At 38.1% G+C, this 16,927-nt stretch overlaps 1 protein-coding gene across 1 annotated transcript in view; it reads right to left on the bottom strand.

The window, feature by feature from the left end:
• The window catches only part of dner (delta/notch-like EGF repeat containing), a 259,011-nt gene that overhangs the window by 80,622 nt on the left and 161,462 nt on the right, over nucleotides 1–16,927 (bottom strand). The window contains exon 7 of the mRNA XM_028794644.2: nucleotides 1,494–1,607. Within this exon, the coding sequence (XP_028650477.2) occupies nucleotides 1,494–1,607 (114 nt within the window). The remainder of the gene's footprint in view (nucleotides 1–1,493; nucleotides 1,608–16,927) is intronic.

A 16,927-nucleotide genomic window follows, 5' to 3' on the forward strand; every position in this document is an offset into this window, starting at 1 on the left:
CTGGAGTACTTGACAAAAACAAAGCATACAACATTATTTACATAGACGTTTAAGAAGCCTTTAAGGTCCCAAACCAAAGATTAATTGTGAAACCAGATGCTGTAGGCATCAGAGGTAACCTACAAAACTGGATCTCAAGTTGATTGACTGACAGGAAACAAAGAGAACAGATTAGACAAGAATGCTCCATATGGAGTGGGGTCATCACTGGAGTCCCTTAGGGGTCTGTCCTTGGACCGTTACTTTTACTGATTTATATCAATGATGTTGATTCTGGTATGGTTAGTGAACTTGTGAAATTCACAGATGACATTAAAATTGGAGGAATGGGAGACACGAAGGAAGCAGCAAAAAGACATGGACAAGCTTCAGAACTGGGCAAACAGTTTAAAGTAGAAAAGTGTAAAGTGTTGCATATGGGCAATAGGAACATCAATTATAAATAAAAGATGGGAGACACTGTCATACAGGAAGTAACCTCTGCAAAGAATTTAGGAGTTTATGTTGACACAATGCTTTCATCATCTAAGAAGTGTCCAGAGGCCTTTAAAAAGTCAAACAAAATGCTAGGTTATAACATAAACACTGTTGAATATAAGTCAAGGGATGTTACGCTCAAACTACATAATGCACTGGTGAGATGACATCTGGAGTACTGTGTGCAATTCAGGTCAACACACTACTTGAATGACACAGAATCACTTCAAGCTGTGCAAAGGAAGGTAAACAAGTGCATCCCAGGACTTAAGGACATGTCATACTATGACAGAACCGGGAATTAAACCTGTTTAGTCTTGAGCAGAGAAGAGGCATGGGGACCTACTCCTGGTGTTCAAAATCCTCAAAGGAATTCATAAAGTAGATCCAGCAGAATTCTTTCGACTAAATTGTGAATCACATACTTGATGACAACAGTGGAAATTAAGGGGAAGTGCATTTAGGACTGAAGCCAGGAAACACTTCTTTATACAAAGAGTTGTTAGACTCCAGAACAAACTACCAAAATAAGCAGCTGAAGCAGAAACCTCCACAACCTTTAAGAAGAATCTGGATGAGATATTAGGACAGCTTACTTATTAACAAATGGGCTTGATTTTTCTGAATGGTCTCTTCTTGTTTGACAAATTTCTTATGTTCTTATTATAATTTGTTACTCTGTATATACACATAGCTGTTATAGTCACTGTATGGTTTGCATTATTTATTCTTTGCAAAAATATCAATAGATTCATAATGTAATCTTCAGCATCACCTGAAAATCAGCAGCAAACAGAGGAAAGCCTACAGGAGCTATTCAAATTATTCTTAATTCAGTTACAAAACTAACATCTCTTTGTCAAGATAAAAATTAAATGACGAAAAAGTGCTATGACTTCTACTAAACTAGCATGCACAAAACTTTAAGATGAAATAGGCCTTAGGGGGTGATTTTTATTTTATGATTATTCTAAAAAAAATCATAATGATGCAGTACGTATGTCATTTCTTCATACCTTCTGGGCACTGGCAATTATATCCAGAGAATGTATTCAGGCAGGTCCCTCCATTCATGCATGGTTGTGGCAGACAATGGTTTACCACAAACTGGCACTGGTCTCCTTCATAGCCTGGGAAGACAAGCATGAATAATCACATTACTAAAGATGGATAAATGCCTCACCCAATTCCACCACTCCCCTAAAGCTGATTTTACCTAGAGCCACTTAAGCAATACCAAGGAGATCATTATTTTATACCCTTAATCCTCAGCTAAACCAATTGAGGAGGAAAGCCAGGCTGGCTGTTTGTCCCTTCCAGTGTTTATAACTTTTGTCAGTACCTCTGTGTTCCTGCCTGCAGGATAAATGCATGTCTTCTCTAAATGCAAGGTCAATGCCGACACAATGCAGAGCTGCTGTCCTTTTATGTTGTGTAAATTAAGCAAAATAATAGGAACGGTCCTACTGCCTTACACAATAAAACCAGTAGTGTCAAGTAATCTGGTGTCTGATATGAGTGATGTTCTGACTAAATCAGACACAATTCACTCAGCCTCAGGCATGGAGAGATAAACACTTAAAAACTGTCTGTGACACAGAGAATGAAATCCATATTAGAAGACAGAAGCAAAAGGAGAGAAGGTTGCTTAGAGTCAATAAATAAAACAAATAGTTACTAATTGTTTTTAAAAAGAAGTCAAATAATCAAAAGCACTTGCCATCATCATCATCATCATCAAGATAGATATTGCATAGAGGAGAACAACCAAAGCCATCCCTGGTCTGAAATGCATTCTCTTAGAGAAATTAAAAACTCGTTCAAATAGAGATGACTGCATGAAAGTCTAACTCAGGTCTTCAAAACTTTTAAATGTAATTGTAAAGTTAATTCAGCAAAATTTAATAGTGAATTGCAGACAGTGGTGAAATCTAAGTGGCAGAGGTTCAGTTCTTTAAACAAAAAGGATCTAGGAATCACAAACAAATTATCAAGTCAAATAGGTGAAGAGGAGTATCTAAATAAAATATTGGGAGAATTTATCTGTTAGCTTGCCAGACATGTTTGATGCACAGAATGTTTTCTTGCCTTATTTAGAAAGGTCTACTATTCTCCTGATTTGAAATCTACCCAGAAAGTTCTAGTTACATTCATGGAGCAGGTTACACAACAAAGCTAGAATTCCACTCAGTATATAGTACATAAAACAATCAAAACAAAGTAATAGTATAATGCTTTAAAGCATCAAAAATGTAGCAGGTTTAGAATTACACACTCATTTAGAAGTAAAATGTATACATTTTTGTTTTAGTTCCAACCCTTTAACCACAAAACCACAATACTTGCTTATAGATTCCTTAAACATGCAGAAGATGATGCACATTCCTGTATTTTCCTGTATATTTGTCTGAAATTCCAAATGAATAATATAATATTCAATAATTCAGTTTTCTGAACTAGCTCTTTCCATTACATGATGGCATACCACATCAGTTTATTAGGCAAAAGCAAGCACGTCAGTCTTGGACAAGACCCCAGCCCACTTCAGAGTATACTAACACCAAGTCAATTTACAGTTGCCACATAATTTTACATGCATATTATTTGCATGTGAAAGGAAATCATATACAGTACTGAGAAAACCCACTTGGACTGAAGAAGAACGTGAAAACTCTACAGAGACACTAAATGACATAGAATTAAAACCCAAGACCCTGTACTGTAAGGCAGCGTTGCTTACTATTGAGCAACTGAATTACTCATTCCAGTAGAAGGCAGCGGCTACTCCAGAAGCAACGAAGGCAAGACTGAGTCTCAAACTTGAAGTGAGTGCCAGTGGACCACAGAACATAACAAAATACATGTCTCTCTCACACACACACACACACACACACATGTACACACACACATATATATATATATATATATATCAAAATGCTTTTGTCAAATTTCCCAGAATGTGGAAATCATTCCAACAACTAGCAACATGGGAAAAACAGTCTACTTCATATGTCCTCAGGTATGTGATGCATATTATGATAATAAGGTAAATCAAAAAGAAAAGCCTAAAGCAAAAAGCCCTGCCAGAATTCTATTTAGTTATAATTTCCATAACAGCTTACCATTCTTCTCAGTCTAGACCTTAGGCACTAAATGAGAGCCCTAAAAGATGTTGTTCAGCAATTCCTAACTGTCACATCAAAAACAGCTTTCAAAGCCCCTGGCCCATTTTTCTTCACAGAGTCAGCAAAAACAGAAAACTTCTACTAGCACCCTTAACTTACTATTTTTATGTACTTTTCAGTTTTCTAAAGCAGTCATGAAAGTCTCAGGAGTTATTTTCCAAAAGACTGACTCAAACCATGAACACAAATCTAATATATCAAAACACCCTTAGGTGTAGGATTGTGTTTGTTTCGTTTTAGTAACAACATTTACTCCAAGTCAGAGGTGTTCTTTCTTTCTAGTTTTCTTTTTTTTTACTCATTCTCTAGTCTATTTGAGACTGGGTTTGTTTTTATGTCATAATATATTTATTACTTATTTATTGAGCTTCTGTAAAAAGACAAATTATTTCCTGAGGACAAATAAACTGCTATCTATCTATCTATCTATCTATCTATCTATCCTGTAATGTTTTTATCATGTTGCTAATGTGCCAGACATTAGGCTCATGTTCCAAGTGGCTTGATCCCATCAAACATATTTCCCATATTTAGAACTTTTTCCTATATTTATAACATAATTTCCTGTAAGAATACTAAAAGCTCATGAAAGATAATGGACATGCATGATCTGTCAGTTTTCTGGACCTACTGTTTCCATCACAAGGCCTTAGGGAGCTAGAGCATGAATGCAGTACCAGTCCATTCCTAGGCACACTGAGGCAAACATCCATATTCAGTTATATTGGACTAATTTAGATCAGCCAACCAATTTAACATACACAGTATGTGCTTGGTGTACTATATCTGAATCTGCCCCACATGACAGCTTCTTTTTGTTTATCAGGGCTGAGCCTCAACCAAGCTATAAAGGTCACCCTATCGTAAGGTGCTGACAACAAAACATAACTCTGCATAGAGCCTCATTGTGACTGCCAAGTCAGAAGTTTTCTTTTTGAATTTCTTCCTTTTTAGTAATTCCGGTGTGTGTTCAGACTATAGTCCATTTATCTATCTACCTATCTAATAATTTAATCTTCTAAGCCTAAGGGGCCTGTGCAATGTCAAAGACACATCTCACAAAACAACACACATACTGTACTATTTCTGAAGTCTATTATTTATACTCTTACTAAATGGCTTCAAAAAGGCTTCATGTAATGCACAACATAGAAAACATTTCACTAATAGTTGTCGTACATGGCTGGGGGTCAGACCCGGCCGGGACTCCTGGAAGGACTGGGTCGTGGCATATTTGTCCTTTGGGCCACAAGGGGGCAACCGTCCTGTAGTAGAAGAGGCCCACGGAAGGGGAGCACGGAGGCTCAAGACCGTTGGGGCCTCTGGTCACTGCCAGGGGGTGCCCCGAGCCTCATGGAGCCCGGGACTTATTTACTTCCGCCACAACCATGGAGGACGATCCTTCCAGGGTCACCCGGAGTGCTTCCGGGTGCTCTCCTGGCGCTTCCGCCACACCAGGACGTGACGTCATGTAGAGTAGCTGGAGCTCATCCGGGTGAGGATAAGAGGGGCCGCCTCCCTCCAATCAAGGAGCTGGAGTCGGGAGCAGGAGCAGGATGAAGCTCCTGGAGAGAGAGGACAGGTGGCCCAGGGACAAGGAGAGAGAAGGCCCAGGAGAAGGGAGACTGGGGCTAGAGGCACTGTGTTGTTGTGCGGGACTGTGAGTTGTGTTGTGTGGAAGACAATAAAGAGTGTAATTTGGATAAAGATGTGGTCTCCGACTGGTGGTGTCCAGGCTAATATCACATAGTACACTAAATTCTCTTACCTTCACACTCTCACACATGGCCCCCATTTTTGTTTCAATAGACGGGGTATTGGTTAAAGTGAATGCATCTAATGCGAAACCATCCTAACCCTATCGTATTCTAAAGCAGTTAGTTCGGTCTTCAGTGACTGGGTGACAGAATAACTGTATTTCTACTCAGATATTAAAAAGTTTTATCAAAGAAGATTTAATCTGTATTGTTGTCCACATATTTAATAGTGTGGAAACATTCAAAGAAGATGTACTATTTTGTGCTTGTCTTTTGTCACTCTGCATGATTGGAAAAGGTATTATGCTTGTCCTTTCCATGTACTGAAAGTGTCAGCTCTCTTTTGCTAGCCCTCCATTTCGTTTTACAAAGCAGATGATTTTACTGTATAGGCGACATGCCAACTGACAGGCAACATTCCACAGTAGAGACAGGACAATCTCAAAATAAAAAAGCATCACAGTTTAAAGTCAGGTTTGAAAAGTGTAAGAAAAGTTTGGGCTTAGTCAACAATCTGTATAACATAGTTTTGGGATTGGTATCAGAACATCTCCATTGTTATTGCATGGGTTTATAGGATAAAGTAGCCTTGCCTGGCATTTGAGTCTCAGATTTCATGTTCATTAATGTGTAAACAGTTTAATTAAGCAACTAACAGGAAGCCAATCTGAACTGTCAAACACTGGTTTAAAAACCTTGCATACTGATGAATGTGAAAACTTCATTAGTATCATGTTAAGACTGCTAATGTCTTTGAGTATTTCTTACAGAGATCATTGATAAGATACACAAATTGCAATGATCCACAACAACTGACAGGAAATTAATAAGGTGGCTAAAATTCTGGATTCACCGGGACTGTCCTATGCTTCAGCAGCCCTATATATCAATGTAGAAAATGGCTGGCTGTTTAAGGTTTGCTCATTTGTAGTATTGTATGGGGCTTTCATAGGGGAAAGAGTGCTGTGTGTGTTATGTCATTAGACAGATGCATTAAATTATACTGTAGTCTATGGTGTGCTGGGCTTATAAGTCGAACAATGCTTCGAAAACATTCAGAACAACATGGTGGAGCAGTCTCACAGAAATAGGAAAATGGGTTCAAAATGACATCCCAACTGATGTCAGTGAAGAGTTTGCACATTCTGTCTGTGGCTGATTTAGGTTTTTCTCAGGGAACTCCCATTTTTCTCTCATATCTGAAAAGCTTGTGGGTTAAGTATAACAGTTACTCTGGTCTGGTCTGTTGACAATCAGCCTGGGTAGTTGAGTAAGTGTGCCTCACTACAGACTAGCACCCCATCAAGGGTTAGTCTATGCTTTGTGTCCAGTCTGTAGCACATCCAATCTGTGGACATAAACCCTGGGTTAAACAGCAGAATTAGGAGCTATCCTTTCACTATCCTTCCTTTTTAATATTGTCTTATCCTTTCTGGTTTTATCATATGAACACTGAAGTAATAACTTATTAATAAGAAAACATCTAAACCAATCACTTTCAAAATACCACTCCACAAGAAAGTCTCCATATTTCACAGCAATTTACTGAACATCATATTTAATAAAAAAAGAATGAGGAAAAGGTACTCTGGTTTACTGGTCAACAGCCAGAACAGTGTATTCAACTGAAGTTCACCATGGAAGCAGAACCGAACTCATCACTGCAGAATCACTTAGCTTTTTGGGTATTACAGAAGAATAGCATTTGCTCTGTAGTCTACTCAAAAGTGAGTTAGAGAATGTTCTATAAATAATACCATATTTAAAACTTTTACTTATAGCCCCAGAACGTGGTACAGAAGGAACCCAGACAGCACTCTCCAGATCTTGTGATCTTAACATGGTCAGTAATGAGGTGGGAAACAAGGCCAGCAGTGAACAGGCCTCACATTCACAAACAAAATCTGGGGCTCATTTGTCATCAGTATCTCCATCTCCAGCATGAAAAGCAGCTGGTTATGAGACAACCCCAGAGCACCACAAGAACGATAAAACAGAAAATACTGAACAGGAAACACAATGTGAAACATTTAGGAAATGGTACGGGTATAATCTGGAAAAGATGGGGAGTAAAATTGGTATCCATCACGATGACATGAAATTGTTAATGAACAACTATATTGAGCAGTTGGAACTGGTGGCGAATGTAACAGATAAAATGTTTAGAGCCTCATAAATGAATATAAAACTCTTTGTAGTTATATTAAGAGATTCTGAAGACAAGTCAAGAATGAAAATGTTAAAAAGTCTTAGAACTCCTGAAGAGGTAGAAATGACAATTCTTCACTAAATCCAAGAAACATTATTAAGGAAAATCTGTAAACTGAAAGATAATATTATCTGCCTGGCATACATTCTCTGAGAGTTTTTATTGTTAAATTTGATCACATTAGTAGAAAAGATGTCCCCAAGAAAGACTAGTTTTGCAGACTGTGAAATTTATACCTTTCCAGACTGGAGTAGAGGGATGTAAATAATGGAATGAAGCTGTGACTGCGTGATGCGGCACACATCATGGGCTCATATACAGTATTCAGCTAAGATTAGGGTCATAGTTGTATTGTAGAGTACAGATCACCTGCTAAACTGAATAAGAATTTAAAAATACTAATTCCAAATATTTTTATAACCAGAACTGGATCTGATCAAAGACCAAAAGAGATACAGAAGATACAGAAGTAAACATTGGACATCACTCTGTAATAGGAAAATACCACATATAATTTAATTAAAATTTAGCAAATTAATGAAGACTAAAGTAGGCAATATACATTGTACATTATATTTAAATGTCTTTAATCTTATTTATTGTTAATCGTTTACCTGCCTATAGCTGCTATGCCCATTTATGGCCGCTTGATATCTGTCTTCTTTTATTTTTACTTATTCGTTCTATTTTATCTTCCATATATCTTTTTCCTATTCTTTTTTCATTACTTTACTGTAATTTCTGTTATTTTTATACATTTTTTGCTGTTTGTCTAAACCACTTTCACTGCACTGTAATCTTCCATCATTCACCTACTTAGAGAGAGAGGTTAGGAGCAGGCACTGATACAGCACATTGCCGCACCCACCACATGACAAACTAACTCAGGATCCCAGATTGGGACCCGAGTGTGGCCATGCAACAGGTGACACCTCAGCACCACACTAGTTCAGATGGAATGGAACCAGTGGGAGGTTTTTTAATGGTGACTGGAGTGACCTACTTAACATGATGGTATTTACTGTAACAGTACTACATTTAAATAATTCTAATAGCCCATATTTTAATTTTAATGTAGTTTTTCCTTCTTTTGACTGTTTCATTAGGAGTGTTTCTAAAAGTTTGCAATTATTGATAATTGGGCTAATTGGTTTATTGTTAGGTGTTGTTTTTATCACCCAAAATGTCTGTAAATACACAGTACAAAGCTTAAAAATATTGGAAAATAAAGAGGGTTTCTAAATATGGATCATTCTGATAATTTGTGAGAACTGAGTCAGTTCTATAATTTCTAACAGAACTGACTACTGCAATGTGTATTCACAGTCGTTTCAAGCTGTTCTACAGTATATGTAGCTTTGACTTATTTCAAAAGGCTGCTGCACGAATCATTACAAGAACTAGAAGTTATGACCATATAACTCCTTTCAAAATCCTTCTTCTTACATATAAAGCTTTAAATGATCACGACCCTACTTACATACCTGAACTTATGACTGCATACAAACTGGAATGTGCATTAAAACTTCAAGATGCTGGGCTACTAAACATTTCAAAGATTAATAAAAAAACAGTGGCAGGGTGAGCTGTTAATGTAGGACTCTAAAGCTGTGCAAAGATCTGTCTTCTTATATCAAGTGTCCCTTAATCTCATCTCTTAAATCAAAGCTGAAGACTCACTACTTTCATTATTAAAGATGTTAATTTTGAACTCAGGATGAGAAAGGTGGTTTGTGTTTCATCTCTCTGAAGTCAGATGTAGTACTTTTGCAGGATGCTAATATAAATAACATTCATTTTATTCTGGAATCAAACTTGCAAGTTTCAACTCAACCAATCAATACCGGCTAATGAAAATTATATTCAATTCCTCTCTACACAAATTGATATTTTCATAGAGACTACCATAGCTGAATAGATATCTGCAAGATCACCCTCCAAAACTCTTAAGAGGGCAAATCATTTCATATGTTTTCATAAAAATAAATGATAAAATATAATGGCATTAGATTTCACTACTGAGATCTTTAAAATTGATCAAGAATTCCCACTGCTATATTTTATAACAAAGATTGCCAGTACAAACAGAATTCAACTCTTGGACCACAAGGAAAACAGAGCAACTCATTTTATGTCATTCTCATTATGATCACTGAGAAACAGATAATATGTTTATAGTCTAACAAATACATAAGAAGGAAGTTTGGAATGCAGTTGCAGAGATTAATATCACAACAAACACTTGTAACATAAGTAACATATTTAAGGAATACTATAAGTAGGATTGACTACTGCAATGCAGTGTTCACTGGATGTTCAAACTGTTCTTTATACAGCCTCCAGTTATATAAAAAATGCGGCTGCAAGAATTATTACAAGAACAAGAAAATACATAACTCCAGTTCTTAAATCCTTACACTGGCTCCCAGTTAAGTTTAGGGCAGATTTCAAAATCCTTCTTTTAACATATAAAGCATTAAATGGTTGAAGTCCGGCTTACTTGTCTGAACTTATCATGACTTACAAACCTGAGCGCACATTATGATCTCAAGATGCCGGTCTGCTTATGATTCCAAGGATTAATAAAATAACAATGGGAGGTCGAGCTTTTAGTTGCAGGGCCCCTAAACTGTGGAATGGTCTGCCTGCTACTATAAGAGATGCCCCTTCGGTCTCAGCTTTTAAATCCTGGCTGAAGACTCACTACTTCAGTTTAGCATATCCTGACTAGAGCTGCTGATTAACTGTACAGACTGCATCTCTGTTGTTAGTCATTAGCACTTAAACATAAGTAACATGACAGTTATAATTGTATAATAACCCTCACTTATTCTGTTTTTCTTCTCAGTACTCAAATGTGGCACTTGGTGCCATGGCCCACCTGCCAAGTTGTTTTGCCTGCCTAAAGAAAAGTCATCCCAGATGGAGGATCGCAGGAATCATGGGAAAGAGGGGTTCTTTCATCGGATCGGCTGGCCCAGCACTGTTTCAGCCGTGGAATGGCCAAATGGGGGAGGCAGCTTGAAGGATGAGGTCTCCAGGACTCTACACAAATCCAAATCTTATTATGGGATATATCATCTACTGTTAAATTCTGCTCTGTACTTCTAAAATTTATATTTTTTATTTCTTACTATATTGAGAAATTGTTCTGTTCTGTGTACTGCATTGTATTGTATTGACCCCCTTCTTTTGACACCCACTGCACGCCCAACCTACCTGGAAAGGGGTCTCTCTTTGAACTGCCTTTCCCAAGGTTTCTTCCATTTTTTCCCTATAAGGTTTTTTTGGGAGTTTTTCCTTGTCTTCTTAGAGAGTCAAGGCTGGGGGGCTGTCAAGAGGTAGGGCCTGTTCAAGCCCATTGCGGCACTTCCTGTGTGATTTTGGGCTATACAAAAATAAACTGTATTGTATTGTATTGTATAAGACCATCTTGGATAAGAATATGCTACTCCCTGGAATAGTCTTGTATGTTAGATTAAACTAGATCACTTTACAGCTTGGAGTGTAATAAAAGTGAAGCTTATGAAAATTATTGGTTAAATAAATTAGAAATAACTCTGCTAAATGTACTGTGCAGAAAGATACTGGATACATCTGTATAAAACTGAACTTCTCTGAAATCTAAGGTGCTATCACTCCCTGAAATCACGAGTCAAGATGGCATAAAGGAATGCTGGACATCAGACTACATTATAAGGAGGTCTTCATTTCATCCAAGGGATTGTCTGGTACTTTCCCTTCATGAGTTATCAGCTCCCACCCACTTGTTTATCTGGAACACTTCCTAAACAGCAGTACAAGGTGTTCTGGAGGACAGAAGTTGGATGTTGGTCATCAGGGAACTAGAGGACAGCAATCTTTCCCTTTAATGGGTTGGTGCTCAGAGAGGCAATGGCACTGAGGTAGCTAAGAAGAGATCCTGATGAAGAGCTGTACTCCTTTAAAGAGATATTTCTCATCTGGTTCATCCTGCTTCCACTTCAAAACCGGTCCCACCCACATGGAGCCGATATGGCATTTCTCGATATTCCTATTCATCCTCTTCCAAACCCTTCCCCATACTGCCTGCGGCTCCTGTGTCTTTACAAGAGCTTCTTGCACAGCAAACATCAGAAGCTAAAAATTATCGTGAACACATTCGAGAATACAACTCATCTCTAGCGTTTACTTCCATGGGTGCACAGATAACTCAACCTCTTGGTCGCGGACCATACTGTTTTAAAATACACGGGCAAATTTATCACCAAATCTCTCCAATATACGCTAACACTTCTACCTCTGCAGAATATGGACAGTTGTATGTTTTTGACACAGCGCAAGCTACTGAAGTACGCTTACAAAATAAAGCAAACTTCATGCAGCGAAAATTTACTTCTCCAGCTAGATTCCATGCTCAGAACCATCAACCCCTTCACTAAATCATACAAACACTTGCATGAAATCGCTCAGTCCAATCCAACAGCATCTGTACGAATGGTTTTCAAGGAAAACCCTAGGCAGCATTTACGACGATACAATGCCCCGACATGTCACACCAATGTTGCAGCGATTTTTGTCGGAGAAGATGGCGAACCGCCCGCCGAAAGAGACATTTGCATCTATCCCATAGGCAACTCCTGTAAACAGATTTCCACGCTCAACATGAATTGCGATCCTATGGTTTACCCACTTTTATTCCCTTACGGAGACATTGGCTGGCACAAAGATTTACAACATACTCCCGATAAAAGAACCGCCAAGCAAATAAGGCTTACTCAATGTCAATTTTATGCGTACAGATTAGCAATGAGGAATACATTTAGTATTTTGCACTCCAGCGGCAAACTATTCCAACAGTACGTTGTAGATGCGTATGTTAAAACAGAGGGCGCGCATCTCAACTATCTCAGATTACATCAACAAGATCTGCGCGTGGAACAATACAAAGGACTATCAGTTGCACTGCAAGCAAACACTGAAAATAACAACGTACGTGTAGGCAAAATGATCATATTACAGTCCACATTTCCAGGAAGTCCAAGATACATGCAACAAAACTATCAGGATGCCATGGCCATAGTATGTACATTCGGAAAGCCTTTTTTATTTATCACTTTCACATGTAATCCTGCTTGGCCGGAAATTCTATATTCACTGTCGGATACCCAAAGACCAGAGTACAGACCTGATACCAGTCTTCAGCCACGGTCAGTTGTACGTGGCTTTTTCTAGGGTTAGATCTTTCGACTCATTATCTCTCTTCTCCACCAAAACACCTATGCACAACTGCGTCTTTCAAGAAGTAATTATTTCTTCTTGATTTCTGAATTCCTTTCTCACCGTTTTCTGTTCCTATTCTTACACCGCCGTATGCTATGGCGGGTGTCGGCTAGTATTGTATAATCAGACACTCCGTAGCTTACTCTTTGTTGTTTTTCCATTTTGTAATTAATCATGTGCCTTTGCATCTCCCCGAAAACCTTTCTCCCTTCAATAAACCCTTATAATGCTGTATTTTGTTATGTCTGACTGTCATTCTGTGTTTTAGGTCTGCTCAAGAGTACCTCTAATAGTCACAATTGGTGACCCAAAAGAATTTTAAAAAGCTATCTGTTAAATTAACTCCACTAATGTTAGCTATGTTTAAGAAGGCTAGAGATGATAGCATATCATGTCAGACATCAATTACTGCTTCTCAAAAGAAGACTCTGGATTTTACAAATGAATTTTATGCGGAACAACAATGTCAACATCCTGGCAAATGTTTTGGCAAAAAATTATAGAGATGGTGCAGTTTGCAGTTTGATGGAAAGCATTAAAAGATATGAATAGGTGGTTCTTCAGTTCTTTCTAGTGGATAGAATTAATGTAACTCTTATTAACAGATTCATCTTTAAGAAGATTGTTTCTCTTGTAAGATCATTTACATAAAAGGCAAAAAAGTCAAGTCAAGTCAAGTTGGAGAGCATGCACTGGTACAGTGCGTTGCCGCACCCACTACACAATGAAACAACTCAGGATCCCGGTTGGCAACCCCCCAGGCAGGGCAGTCCAGTCCCACCCTCCGGAAATGACCCTCTATCTGCCGCAGCCAGGTGTTACATGGGTGACCCCTTGGCCTGGTCCAGCCACATAGGGTCCCCAACAATGAAGATCTTACGAACTGGATCACCCTCGGGGAAATGCACCACATGGCCATAGTGCCATAACTGACGCTCCCTCACAATGCAGGTAATGTGCCTCATCCGGGACTCCATGAGCAACCACTCATTCGACACAAAGTCAAACCAACGGTACCCAAGGATTTTCCGGAGAGACACAGTACCAAAGGAGTCCAGTCTTCATCTCAGGTCACTGGATAGAATCCATGTCTTGCAACCATATAGCAAGACAGGAAGCACCAGGACTCTAAAGACTTGGACCTTCATCCTTTTGCATAGATATTGGGAGCGCCACACACCCCTTTCCAGCAACCTCATGACCCCCCCATGCACTCCCAATCCGTCTACTGACTTCACAGGAAGAGTCACCAGAGACATGAATGTCACTGCCAAGGTAAGTAAACCTCTCGACAAGATTGACACCCTCTGCAAACAGACACACTGTTGATGGTTGTGCCCAAGAGGTCATTAAAGGCCTGGATCTTGGTTTTTATCCAGGACACTCGTAAACCCAGACACTCAGACTCCTCGCTCAGTCTCTCAAGCGCCCCGATCAGAACCTCCATGGACTCCGCAAAGATCACAGCATCGTCAGCAAAGTCAAGATCAGTGAATCTTTTTTCATCTACAGATGTCCCACAGCCACTGGACCCCACGACCTTGCCCAACACCCAGTCTATACTAGCATTGAACAGAGTAGGAGCAAGAACACGCCCCTGACGAACCCCAGAATCAACTGGGAAAAACGCAGAGGTTCTGAAAAAAAGTTTCAGTATTGCAAACCATAAAACCAGAACGTGCTACAGTGCTACATAACTTTTAGGTTTGCTACTGGGTTGCAAATATTCATAATTTGAGACAAAGGGAGGAAGCAGAATGTGCTGAAAGTGCATCCACTTTATTGGTTCTGAAAAAAATATTTTGTGAAAACTCTTCCTTGCATGACTTCCTCTGTGTTTTGATCCTCAATAATTATCATCAATTTACTAACAATTACATTGTGCTTCACTTACTCTATATATAGAACCAATGGAGGAAAGACTTCAAGGCACAGACACTTTTGTCTGTTACTCCATCACTGGATAATTTTGCATTGTAGTCCTACCTCAGATACACAGAATTTAACTCATGGAAATCTTTAGGTATCTTAGCTTTTAGAGATCTTTATACCAAGAATGTGTTTGCAACTGTTGATCAGCTCCATTGCAAAAATGGAATTCCTCTCAACATACAAATGTTTCCATTTATAAGTTAGGAACATGTTTTAAAAGAATTTACCCAACTTTCCTAATCCTCCATCAACTTTTACAGATGTTTTAACAAAGGTGACACATGTCGGCCTGGTAAGTCCTTCATGAGGATAGTTACTGGGTTGCATCAGTGTGAAGACTTTGCAATAACATGGTTGATTAAGCATTTCAGTTTCCACCTACTGTTCCAGACATCGACAATAAGTGTCACCACAACCATGCCACTAATGCCACCCCTCCCAGTCTGACAGGAAGCAGACATCATTTCAATCATCTGCATTTCTACAAGTCAGATCTACAACTTATTGCCTCAATTTATCTTTGGCCAATAAATTGGGTGTCTTCAAGGTGGGGACAAAACTCTTTATTATCTCTTGTGTATTCATTTGCTTAAGTAATAAGAAGAATTATGGTAGTATGTCCAGACATTATCAATTAATGTCAGGGTGCTCACTGCTAAATTACAGTATCTAGAAATTGGAACAATTGTAAATCTTATGATGAAAATGTCTTCACCCATAATGGAATTAATTTCGGATATTCACAAAACATATGCCTAGAGGGTCTTGGACAATGCTGAGGATGAGACCTCACTGTCAATATCACAGGCAAGGAGTGGATATCAATTATCCATAACATTAATTTTTCTTCAGTTTCTGCAAAGCATGCTGTAACTCATCTCAAAACTGTATACCTTGCATGATTCTAAAGATTAAAATTATCTAAAATATAACAGGGATTCAACCCTAATTTTGATGTTTTGCTCCATAAATTAGTGAAAAAAGAATGTCCTATTTTACTTAAAATCAGAAAAGATATTTACCTAAGAGGAAAGGTCTAAAGCTTTATAACAATTTGTCAAGAATTTAATAATGCTACGTTAAGATAACCAAATGGGCTTCTAATGAGACTAGCATATACTGAAGGGTCTGTATCTCAATAACTGTCAACTCTGACTTTATATGAAAGTGAGCATGGTTTAGTGTAAGAATCCGTCGTGTGATTGACTGACACTGTATGAAAATCTGCTTCTGTCTTATTTCTGGTGATACTGGGATAGGCACAGGCTATTTGTAACACTAAACTAGGTAGGAAGGTCACAAAAATGGGTGGATGATCCATGTCTCGCCCTGATCCTGTAAGGAAAAATATCTCACAGCATTTATTTTGTTTTAATTTCAATTTTATGCATTAATGCACAGTTTAGAATTTGATACTGGGTGTTCATTGCTTTGAAAAGTGCCATTTCAGTTTCTGGCCTGGTCACCTGCCTACATAAACTTAACATGATGGCTTCTTCAAGTACTCCAGGAACTCTGTTTTTCTCTTATTATCAAATAGATGTCAACGATTAAACTTGCAAATCGCAAAAATTGTTTCAGTTGAACACAAGGTTTGTAAATTCTAATAAATTTTTGTACTGTCTTTTGTCATTTTTTTTTCATAAGCAATAAGTCTAAGAATGAAACTTGCCAGCACATGGGTGTGTCATGAACATTTTATCTTAAGGCAAAATTTGCACCACAATTTGACAGATCAAAAATCACAGTTTAATGCCTCAGGTATGTTTTTATGTTAAGCTACATTTATTCAAGTGATTGCCTGAAGACACTAGCACCCCTGGCTTCCTTTAGGGAAAACAGATAAAAGAACACAAAATCAAAGAAATACTACAAAGACTCTGAGGCATGTGTTATCAATCAATACATATTACATTTATGCAATATATCTATACAGAGTGGATATCAAAAATTAATACATACTAATTATATTTTTAGATCTGTTGTTGTTAATACTATCATTCTTTTACCTTAAATATTCTTATCCTGGATCTTATTAAATAGGTATACAAATTAATTTTTAAATTACTTTTAATGTCTTGGTTACATAAATGTAACAAATCACA

The sequence above is a fragment of the Erpetoichthys calabaricus genome, chromosome 2, assembly GCF_900747795.2.
Source record: "Erpetoichthys calabaricus chromosome 2, fErpCal1.3, whole genome shotgun sequence".
NCBI classification, from domain to species: domain Eukaryota; kingdom Metazoa; phylum Chordata; class Cladistia; order Polypteriformes; family Polypteridae; genus Erpetoichthys; species Erpetoichthys calabaricus.